The 12025-nt window shown below is 45.6% G+C and overlaps 1 protein-coding gene across 1 annotated transcript; it reads right to left on the reverse strand.

Annotated features, from left to right (window-relative positions):
• Nucleotides 1–303: 303 nt before the first annotated feature.
• On the reverse strand, nucleotides 304–10990 carry LOC110502606 (uncharacterized). The gene is given in 9 exon segments (XM_021580780.3): nucleotides 304–386; nucleotides 2657–2676; nucleotides 3794–3907; nucleotides 4160–4369; nucleotides 4597–4662; nucleotides 6567–6585; nucleotides 6587–6688; nucleotides 8175–8556; nucleotides 10897–10990. Coding segments are annotated over 8 exon segments (993 nt in total). The 3' UTR covers nucleotides 304–386; nucleotides 2657–2670.
• Nucleotides 10991–12025: the final 1035 nt, after the last annotated feature.

A 12025-nucleotide genomic window follows, 5' to 3' on the forward strand; every position in this document is an offset into this window, starting at 1 on the left:
GTTGTGTAATGCAAGGGGCGGTGCGTGGCTGTTTGCGCGAGAAGACAGAAGCAACCATTAAAAGCACAGCCACCGTCATTACTGACGCATCGTGCCAACTGCATCAAAACAGCCTTTCCAGACTGAAGTCAGGAGGACTTAAGACTTTGGTATGAGGTATGCGCCAGACTACCAATATCCCCAAAACAACTTTGAACATAACAATATTCAAGCACACTGCAAATGTAAGTGTACAGATAAACATGTCAAATATACATGTCTTTCAATCCAGGACATGTAGAGGAAATGACAAACATGACTGACTTTTTTTCCAAAGTGTTTTTTATTCGATGACAATATACAAGAACATCTTGAGCACGAGGAACATCCCTGATTCTCCAGGCTCACTGTAGGAAAACACAGAGGAAGAGAAGTTAGTTCACCTGCAAACAGAAATACACCATCTCCACTTACAACAACTCTACTCTACTCGGGGGGGGGGGGGGGCACCTCAACTAGAGGAAGGGGGGTAATTGGGCTGATGGTCCGAAGGGTAATAGTAGAGATGGAGCTCAACCTACATGTTGTTTTTTTTTAAATAGTAAATGAAGTTAACTGACATTTTCCAGCTCAGTGAGGAATTTATTTAGTATATAGTATATATCAAATGACAGTTGAAGTCAAACTCAAAGTTTTTCACAATTCCTGACATTTAATCAGAGTAAAAATTCCCTGTCTTGGGTCAGTTAGGATCACCACTTTATTTTAAGAATGTGAAATGTCAGAATAAATAGTAGAGTAATTTATTTTCACTTATTTCTTTCATCCCATCCCCAATGGGTCAGAAGTTTACATACACTCAATTAGTATTCGGTAGCATTGCCTTTAAATTGTTTAACTTGGGTCAAATGTGTCGGGTAGCCTTCCACAAGCTTCCCAGAATAATTTGGGTGAATTTTGGCCCATTCCTCCTGACAGAGCTGGTGTAACCGAGGCAGGACTGTAGGCCTCCTTGCTCGCACGCGCTTCTTCAGTTTTGCCCACAAATTTTCTATAGGATTGATGTCAGGGCTTTGTGATGGCCACTCCAATACCTTGACTTTGTCGTCCTTAAGCCATTTTGCCACAACTTTGGAAGTATGCTTGGGGTCATTGTCCATTTGGAAGACCCATTTGCAACCAAGCTTTAACTTCCTGTCTGATGTCTTGAGATGTTGCTTCAATATATCCACATCATTTTCCTGCCTCATGATGCCATCGATTTTGTGAAGGGCACCAGTCCCTCCTGCAGCAAAGCACCCCCACAAAATGATGCTGCCACCCCCATGCTTCACGGTGTTCTTCGGCTTGCAAGCCTCCCCTTTTCCTCCAAACATAGCGATGGTCATTATGGCCAAACAGTTCTATTTTTGTTTCATCTGACCAGAGGACATTTCTCAAAAAAGTACGATGTTTGTCCCCATGTGCAGTTGCAAACCGTAGTCTGGCTTTTTTATGCCGGTTTTGGTGCAGTGGCTTCTTCCATGCTGAGCAGCCTTTCAGGTTATGTCGATATAGGACTCGTTTTACTGTGGATATAGATACTTTGTACCTCCAGCATCTTCACAAGAGACAGAACGCATCTCTTTCGTCAGCGGCATGACAGCTGCGTGGTCCCATGGTGTTTATACTTGCGTACTATTGTTTGTACAGATGAACGTGGTACCTTCAGGCATTTGGAAATTGCTCCCAAGGATGAACTAGACTTGTGGAGGTCTACAATATTTTTTCTGAGGTCTTGGCTGATTTCTTTTGATTTTCACATGATGTCAAGCAAAGAGGCACTGAGTTTGAAGGTAGGCCTTGAAATACATCCACAGGTACACCTCCAATTGACTCAGATTATGTCAATTAGACTATCAGAAGCTTGTAAAGCCATGACATAATTTCTGGAATTTCCCAAGCTGTTTAAAGGCACAGTCAACTTAAGTGTTTGTAAACTTCTGACCCACTGGAATTGTGATACAGTGAATTATAAGTGAAATAATCTGTCTGTAAACAATTGTTGGAAAAATAACTTGTGTCATGCACAAATAGATGTCCTAACCGACTTCCCAAAACTATAGTTTGTTAACAAGAAATGTGTGGAGTGGTTGAAAAACAAGTTTTAATGACCCCAACCTAAGTGTATATAAACTTCCGACTTCAACTGTATATTGTATTAAATTAAACTAGGAAAAGTCGTATGGGTAGGCATGTGGTTCAGTTGTCTTGCAGAGACACTGGGCTATAAATTATTATCCTAGACATGCTTTAATAAACAACCACCAAAGGTCACCACTCATAACGCATGTTAGCATAACTGTACTGTGCGTTTGATCAATACATAGTCATAATAAAATAGTTTAATAGGAGAATAAGAATGGTAATCGTTTAGAAGCAATGAAATAGTTTTTTTGTTGATATGAAATTAGTTGATATTATAATATTTGTCAGAGAATAAGTACCACCAGCCAGGGTAGGTTTAGAAGTTTGGGGGACAAGGGGGATGGAAGATGGGATGAAGTAGTAAGGACGCGTGCTTGTAGATAAGGTTGTTGGAAGACTACAGGTGAGATCTCTACAGGTGAGGTACCAAGAGAAGATTCAATGTGCAATCCAACACAATATAGCACACCATGCCCTGTTTTCTTTATACCTGTAACAGACACCTCATTTCTGTCAAATAAAATCCATGGGAGGCAAAATAAAAGACAAAAGGATGAAGAAAGTAATGTTAAACTCTTAAAATAATTCACACTCCTATACTAGATCTCTGAATGGCATAAGATTTGAGCCATAGATTCATTTAATTCAGTTGGGGCCCATTTCCACCCAGGAAAATAATACAAAGTCAAAACTGAATGCTGAGCACCAGATGCGGACATGTCAATAAATGCACGCAAATGCAGCTTCTAGATACGTCCCTCAGTACATTCCTGCAGGATTCCTGGGGATGCACATGTGTGTTTTAGCCCAGCACTGAGACTTGATTAGTTGAATTATGCGTGTTAGTGCTGGGCTAAAACAAAAATGTGTACTGCATTGGGGTCCTTTAAGGAATTAATTGAGAAACTGCTCTAGTTCCTTGTCTTTCAGAGATCCACTAGGCAACCTACTGTCGAGTAGGGACCACACTATACGGTTCAACCTGGAATCTAAACCACTATTAGTGCTCAGTTCACACTCGCCAACATTAGTGTCACGAGTTAGAATGAGCAGCTAAGTATCAACTGGTAGGTACCTGAACTGAAACCCAATGTGGATGTTAGATAAATCCACATGTAAAAAGGCACCGTAGCTTTTTTGGTTATATAATGGGAAGATTGGGATGAAGTCTAACAGGAGTTAGCTAGGAACATCACTCCTAAGTAGTAGTATCTGCACATAGCAGTTAGTCTACTGATGAAAACAACATTTACCTTCTACAGTCCCGAAGAACAGTAGATAAGAGAAGATGACAATGTATATTAAAACAGTAAAGATGTATAAATAAAGACAGCACTAACAGACTTGGGAAGAAGGAAAGATATGCATGTAATTAATGATTAACTAATACGAAATAAGTTCAACTTGGGGTGCATTCCAATAGTCTCAAGAAGTTCCCTATTCCCCCCATCTGCAATGATGTGAATTTCACTTGGGTGAAAGCAGCCATCCAGTATTATGCATTTACCAACTCTGCTGATTTACAGTGCAGATGGAGAATAAATGGAGCTACTGTAAAAATGTGACTATTGAAATGCACCCACCCTTGAACAAGAGGAATGTACCATAGGGAGAATGGCCACATTACCTTTTTGCCAGCAGCGCCCACACTGGCTTTCTTGGTGCCTCGTACTTTCTTCATTCTGTTCTTGCGTTCCTTGCGCTGTTTTCTGGAGGACTTCTTCTTCTCATAGAGACCGTGCTGTGAGAACCGAGAAAACCAAACATTTTAACCAAACAGCACTGCTTCCATTGTGTGTGGGTTATCTTTCCATTAGTCAGTATCAATGTGGGTGACTGGCAGACAATACTTGATAATGATGGTACTCATAGAAACTATGTACAGACGTGGTGTCATACAAATAGAGAATATTGCCTAAAAGCTATATCCATTCAATTGGTGCATTCCACAAGCAAAGCCCCACTTGTTTCCATTTTTCCAGCATCTACTTACCCTGGCCAGTCTGTGCTTGGGCTCGTTTTTCTTAGCGTAGTCGAGAGAGTCGTAGACCATGGCGAAGCCCGTCGTCTTGCCGCCACCAAACTGGGTCCTGAAGCCGAAGACGAACACCACGTCAGGGGTGGTCTTGTACATTTTGGCCAGCTTCTCCCGGATCTCAGTCTTGGGGACTGTGGCTTTGCCCGGATGGAGGACATCGACAACCTGGAAGCGGAGACAATGGACAAAAGTTTAAGACCATGCAGCACTAGAAAACTAGCACACTGGTGATCTTGATGCTCCCTAACTTTTAACAGATAATTTAATCAATAGACCATCAGGGCAGATCATGACAGTCTTGCGATCTACTGATAGAGGTCAGCTGAACACTCAGTATGAAGAGATGTTTTGTTTTGGTGGTATACAGTGGTAGGAAAAACATTTAAGCTTACCATTTGCTTCCTCTGAAGCAGCCGGTTTGTCATGAACTTCCGGGTTCTGACTGTCACTGTGTCGTTCTGAAAGTAGACGGGGAACAGAGTTTAGGAACCCTACACACATCTAGATACTATACACACATAGCAAGACAAGTAGTATACATCAACACAACTATTTAAACAAGACGTTGGCTTTGTCAGGTAGCAAGTTAGTTAGCAGGCCATAAAGAAAAGTTACTTATTGCATTACAATTACACATCCGATCACAAATCAACTGTTACTCTAACAGTGAAATGCTTAATTACGGGCCCTTCACAACAATGCAGAGAAAGATGGGGGGAAAAAATTGAAACGTAATAAAAAGGTAAAACAATTAGTAACAATAACGTGGCCATATACACACGATACCAGCACCGAGTTGATGTGCAAGGGTACGATGCAGTTGAGGTAGATATGTACATATAACTAGGAATTAAGTGACCAGGCAACAGGATAAACAGCGCATGTGACGAGTCAAAAAGGTTAGTGCAGAAAGGGTCAATGCAGATAGTTAAATAGTTTACCTAACAGTTACCCGGACAAACTATTTAGCAGTCTTATGGTTTAAGGTTAGAAGCTGTTCAGGGTCCTGTTAGTTCCAGACTTGGTGCATCGGCACCGCTTGCCATGCGATAACAGTCTTTACTTGAGTGGCTGGAGTGACCATTTTTAGGGCCTTGCTCTGACACAGCCTGGTATAGAGGTCCTGGATGAGTTTGGCGGCAGTGATGTACTGGGCTGAACGCACTACACTCTGTAGCGGCTTGTAGTAGGATGCCAAGCAGTTGCCATACCAAGCACTGATGCAGCCAGTCAAGATGCTCTCAATAGTGCAGCTGTATAACTTTGAGGATCTGAGGGCCCATGTCAATTCCTTTCAGCCACCTGAGCGGGAAGAGGCTTTGTCATGCCCTATTTTCAACTGTCTTGGTATGTGGTCCGTGATAGATACTTAATGATGTGGACACAGAGGAACTTAAAGCTCTCGACTCGTTACACTACAGCCCAGTCGATATGAATGGGGGTGTGCATGGCCCTCCATTTCCTGTAGTCTACGATCAGCTCGTGTCTAGCTGTTGAGGGAGCTGATATTGACTATCCCTACAGGCTGTCTCATCATTGATCAGGCCTACCACCGTCATGTCATCAAACGTATCATGCCATGCAACAAGAGGTAGCTAGCGAACTACATTACTTGGATTTAGCTACCTACACAAGTAACATTTAGTAGCTAGCTAGATACACGAGTGACAATATATACTTTCGAGGAGAAAGTCCTAAACCAAAATCATACCGAAAGGTTACTGCATCAATAACTAACATCCTGGCTATCTACTGTAGCCAACCAAGCAAGTTAACTAGCTAAGTTAGCTTCCATCTACTCAAATCATGTAAACGAACCACTTCAAACACCGGAGCACTTCTGGACGGATCGACGACAAAAATCATGCATTTGTGGTAACTTAGCGTTAGTTATCGTGTCGGAACTAGCTAGGTAGTTTCCAGAATCCTAATACGACATTACAAGTGACATACTGTGCCAGGGAGGCTCACTAGGCACAGCAGTCGAGGACACCTTGCTAGCACATACCTTAGCATGTAGCTAGCCATATTGCCTGTGCTGGTCAAATAATAGTATTATACAAGACTGGACAAAACCACAACGTAGCCGCCAACACATAGTGGTGGAAAATAAGAAGCCATGTGTTACAAAATTATTACTGAATGGCTTGTACAACTGAACAGGTCCAACAGCCGAGCGCTCTAGGCCACCGAAATCCATCAGTTCATAAAAGACTAAAAACTACTTTTACCATTTAAATGTTCTAATATTCCTACAGGGATGGCTTATAAATGTATTTGGACTTCGTGATTTTAACAACGATGAGAGGATGGTGAAGATAAACAAAGAATTTAATTCTAGATTTTATGCCACAAGACTCACCATCTTGACATCAGCCTCTCAGGGACGAGGAAAAGGAGGAAGGACCCGATGCCGGCCAACCAAACGCCTGAATGGAAGCCGTGCGACCTGAATACTTGCCTGAATTAAAAGTACATTCAAATTATTTGAGAGACCACATAGGGAAATAGAACGTGTCGTTTTTGTATTTTTTTATGTATTATTTTTGTTCAAGTGTATATGACTTTAGAGCAAACGTCACACAATCAAATAAATGCCCATGCAATTTTGGCACATGAATGTATGCAATACAGTATGAATAACATGTTTGTTCATTACAAATATATTAATTGATGGCATTTTATTCATCTAGCAGCAACACAATCATGCCCTTATGCCCTTTTTCCAAAAGTAGCGCACCACAGTACTATATAGTATATATGTATGTATAATTTTGTTTATTATTGAACGAAGTAAGTATTTTTATTCACATGGCTCATGGAAATGGACGGTAGTAGACAAAACATAGAGCGCAATTTTTGAATTTGTATTTGTTAGGGATCCCAAAAGCTGTTGCTAAAGCAGCAGCTATACTTCCTGGGGTCCAAACACATTAAGGCACTTACATTACATATGAAACAGTACATCATATAACATTATTACACCACTACATATCTACATTTACGCTTGTGCGCTTGTGTGCGTCGGTACATTTGTGTGTGTCTCTTCACAGTCCCCGCTGTTCCATAATGTGTAATTCCTACCGGTACCGCTAGATGTCAGTAAAGTAATGCCAAAGATGTATTTAACCTTTACTAGGCAAGTCAGTTAAGAACACATTTCTATTTACAATGACGGCCTATCCCGGCCAATCCCTCCCCTAACACGTACGACGCTGGGCCAATTGTGCGCCACCCTATGGGACTCCCGATCACGAGCGGTTGTGATACAGCCCGGGATCAAATCAAATCGTATTAGTCACATGCATTGAATACAACAGGTGTATTACAGTGAAATGCTTACTTACGAGCCCCTAACCAACAATGCAGTTAAAAATAATAACACGAATAAGAATAATAATTCAAAAGTAACAAGTAATTAAAGAGCAGCAGTAAAATAACAATAGTGAGACTATATACAGGGGGGTACTGGTACAGTGTCAATGTGCGGGGACACTGGTTAGTTGAGGTAATATGTACATGTAGGTAGTGTTATTAAAGTGACTATACATAGATGATAACAACAGAGACTAGCAGGAGCATAAAGGAGGAGGGAGGGGGGGCAGTGCATATAGTCTGGGTAGCCATTTGGTTAGATGTTCAGGAGTCTTATGGCTTGGGGGTAGAAACTGTTTAGAAGCCTCTTGGACCTGGACTTGGTGCTCCGGTACCGCTTGCCATGCGTTAGCAGAGAGAACAGTCTATGACTAGGGTGGCTGGAGTCTTTGACAATTTTAGGGCCTTCATCTGACACCGCCTGGTATAGAGGTCCTGGATGGCAGGAAGCTTGGCCCCAGTGATGTACTGGGTCGTACACACAGGTCTGTAGTAATTCCTCTAGCACTGTGATGCAGTGCCTTAATCCGCTGCGCCACTTGAGTGATACTTTTAAGGAGATGGAAAGCTCCATTTGAATCATATTAACACCCACTGTGGCTCACACGTCACAAACGAGATCTTCTCCTCTGCATAGGATGAAGCTGTGTTTAGCTGTGAGGTACCATTCTCAATCCCACCAGTCTGTGTGCTGGTGGTCTGTACAATACTGTCTCCCAAGTTGGCCGCCTCTTGTCGGTCCCTCGGCCTAGTAAAACGGACACGTAGTTTGGACCTGCTGGTGACGTCAAGAGCTCCAACCCTCTGGTGTGGCAGTCGGCAGCACTGGGAGAAGGTGAAGACAAAATTCTTCTGAACGTTCTCGTTCATAAAGGCATAGACGATAGGGTTGTTGAAGGAGTTGGAGAAGCTGATGGCCTGGGCGACGGCCATGATCATTTTCACTGTGATGTCGTTGAACCGCTCATCCAGGTAATCTGAGGATGGGAATGATAATGTGGGATTTAATTAGGTGTGATTGGTGGGTTTTGGTTAGATAACGTGGTATAAGTGGGAGAGGTGGGTTTTGGTTAGATAATGTGGTATAAGTGGGATACCTTGACCTATAGGGGAGGGTCTGGGTGGGCGTCTGTCCGCGGTGGCGGCTCTGGCGCGGGACGCGGACCCCACTTCACCATTGTCTTAGTCCGCCTTATTGTCCGCCTCCGTGGCTTTCTCACCATGGCCACCCTTCTCAATGACCCCACTGGACAGAGGGGCTGCTTGGGACAGAGGGGCAGCTCGGGACAGAGGGGCGGCAGCAGCTTGGGACAGAGGGGCGATAGCAGCTCGGGACAGAGGGACGGCAGCAGCTCGGGACAGAGGGGCGGCGGCTGCTCGGGACAGAGGGGCGGCGGCTGCTCGGGACAGAGGGGCGGCGGCTGCTTGGGACAGAGGGGCGATGGCAGCTCGGGACAGAGGGGCAGCTGCTCGGGCGGCCCCTGGCTGACTGGCGGCCCCTGGCTTACTGGCGGCCCCTGGCTTACTGGCGGCACTGGCGGCCCCTGGCTTACTGGCGGCCCCTGGCTTACTGGCGGCCCCTGGCTGACTGGCGGCACTGGCGGCCCCTGGCTGACTGGCGGCACTGGCGGCCCCTGGCTGACTGGCGGCACTGGCGGCTCCTGGCAGACGGGCGGCACTGGCGGCCCCTGGCAGACGGGCGGCACTGGCGGCTCCTGGCAGACGGGCGGCACTGGCGGCGCTGGGCAGACGGGCGGCACTGGCGGCGCTGGGCAGACGGGCGGCACTGGCGGCGCTGGGCAGACGGGCGGCACTGGCGGCGCTGGAGAGGAGGAAGGCTCTGGAAGCGCCGGACTGAGTAGCTCTTGTAGCGCCGAACAGGCGGGAGACTCCGGCAGCGCTGGACAGGAAGAAGGCTCTGGTAGCGCCGGAGAGGCGGGAGACTCCGGCAGCGCTGGAGAGGAGGGAGCCCCTGTAAGGATGGGCCGGAGAGACAGCCTGGTACGGGGGGCTGCCACCGGAGGGCTGGTGCGTGGAGGTGGTGACGGATAGACCGGGCCGTGCAGGCGCACTGGAGCTCTTGAGCACCGAGCCTGCCCAACCTTACCCGGTTGAATGGTCCCGGTCGCCCTGCCAGTGCGGCGAGGTGGAATAGCCCGCACTGGGCTATGCAGGCGAACCGGGGACACCGTGCGCAAGGCTGGTGCCATGTAAGCCGGACCAAGGAGACGCACTGGAGACCAGATGCGTAGAGCCGGCTTCATGGCACTTGGCTCGATGCCCACTCTAGCCCGATACACAGAGCTGGAATGTACCGCACCGGGCTGTGCACCCGCACTGGGGACACCGTGCGCTCCACAGCATAACACGGTGCCTGCCCGGTCTCTCTAGCCCCCCGGTAACCACAGGAAGTTGGCTCAGGTCTCCTACCTGGTGTAGTCATACTCCCTGTTAGCCCCCCCTCAGTAAATTTTTGGGGCTGACTCTCAGGCTTCCATCCACGACGCCGCGCTGCCTCCTCATACCGGCGCCTCTCCGCTTTCGCCGCCTCCCGTTCTTCCTTGGGGCGGCGATATTCTCCTGGCTGAGCCCAGGGTCCTTTACCATCCAAATCTTCCTCCCATGTCCATTTCTCCATATAGTGCAGCCTCTCCCACTGCTGCTGCTGCTGCTGCTCCTGTTGCTGCTGCCTCTGTTGCTTCTCCTGCTGCTCCTCTTGCCTTTGCCACGCCGCTTGGTCCTGTTGGGGTGGGTGATTCTGTAATGACGAGTGGCGGACCAAAGCGCAGCGTGGTTGTTTTGATTCATGTTTTTAATAAATAACTTCACATGAACAAACTAACAAAAACAAGAAATGTGAAACCGCAAAACAGTCCTATCCTGTGACAACAAACACAGTGACAGGAACAATCACCCACAAACACACAGTGACACCCAGGCTACCTAAGTATGATTCTCAATCAGAGACAACTAATGACACCTGCCTCTGATTGAGAACCATACTAGGCCGAAACATAGAAATACCCAAATCATAGAAAAACAAACATAGACTGCCCACCCAACTCACGCCCTGACCATACTAACTACATACAAAACAAAGGAAATAGAGGTCAGAACGTGACAATCGGACTCGTCACGAAATCCAGGAATGACAACAGCTGGTGTCTGATGGCGACTGATCACTTTACCAAGTGAGTGGAGGCAATACCCATTAAGGTCAGTAAAGGAAGAGTATGTGCTTAACTCTAAATTCCCTTCTTTAACCCTTAAAAAGGGTGCTTGGAAGCAAAAATAGATTTGTTTTGTATGATACCTACCAAGGACGAGACTGACGAGGCCACCTCCAAGGCGATGGTGGACATCTTCAACACCCACAGTTCTCATGAGGTCATCTTGAGTGACCGAGGTCATGAACGCTGGAACAAGGTACGGATGTTATAGGTTATATTCTGTCACCAATGGTTTGTTTTATTATTATTTTTTACAATTTTTGTTTTTCCATGGTACATAATCCGACATATTTCAATATCTTACATTGTCAATAGATATCACTTTCCTAACCTCTCCTTTAGGTTTGGTGAATGGACCAACCAGACCCTCAAGATTGCCATGGGCAAGTCCCTTGATGGGTACAAGGAAGGGTTGGAGAACAACCTGAAGGTAATTAGCTTTGCACAAAAAGCAGCATCCAGGCCTCCACCCAGTACGGACGGGAGCCGCAGCTGTTAACTGAGGTAAAAAATGCAATTGTATATATAATTATTACATATGTTGTATTCTTTAAAATGTGTGATTGACTTAGTGTTGTTGTTTGTCTATTGCTATTTTTGTATAACGTACTTTCAGATCACTGAAACCCCACCTGATGTGGTGAAAGTTGTCGAACCAGATCAGAACGCCTTCGAGGACCACCTTCAGGCACGGACTGAGAAGGATGTGGAAGTTTTTGACCAGGTAAAAATTATTGTCCACTGTCAATTTATTTTCTGACCCGCCAAGAGATATGTAAGAAATGTATTTGTAATATGAAATATAATTGCATTTATTCCTGTTATCAATCAAGGTGAAACTGAACATGGACAAGGCGCAGGAGGAACAGAATGAGAGCTACCGTAGCAGAATCAAGGAGACCAAGTGCTATGACATCCGGGCAAATGACTTGGTTTGGAAAAAGGACGAAAGAAATGCGAGACCTGGGAAACCTCGCTACTCTTTCGCTCCTAGCTGGGGTCACCATCTGTTAAAGTGAATATAAAAAAGGATTTGCACACAAAATAACCTGAAGCTAGTACTAGTTTCCCTAACACTGATATTGTTCTGTCTTCCTAGGGTACCTCGTTGGTGGAAGCCAACAATCTTCTACAGTTGGAGCAGTTGGACGGTCGACCACTGAAAGCACTGACACCCTACACTTCAGTGAAGACCAATAGACAAAGTATGTTAAGC

Source organism: Oncorhynchus mykiss, chromosome 23, assembly GCF_057628025.1.
Source record: "Oncorhynchus mykiss isolate SJ-2025 chromosome 23, ASM5762802v1, whole genome shotgun sequence".
NCBI classification, from domain to species: domain Eukaryota; kingdom Metazoa; phylum Chordata; class Actinopteri; order Salmoniformes; family Salmonidae; genus Oncorhynchus; species Oncorhynchus mykiss.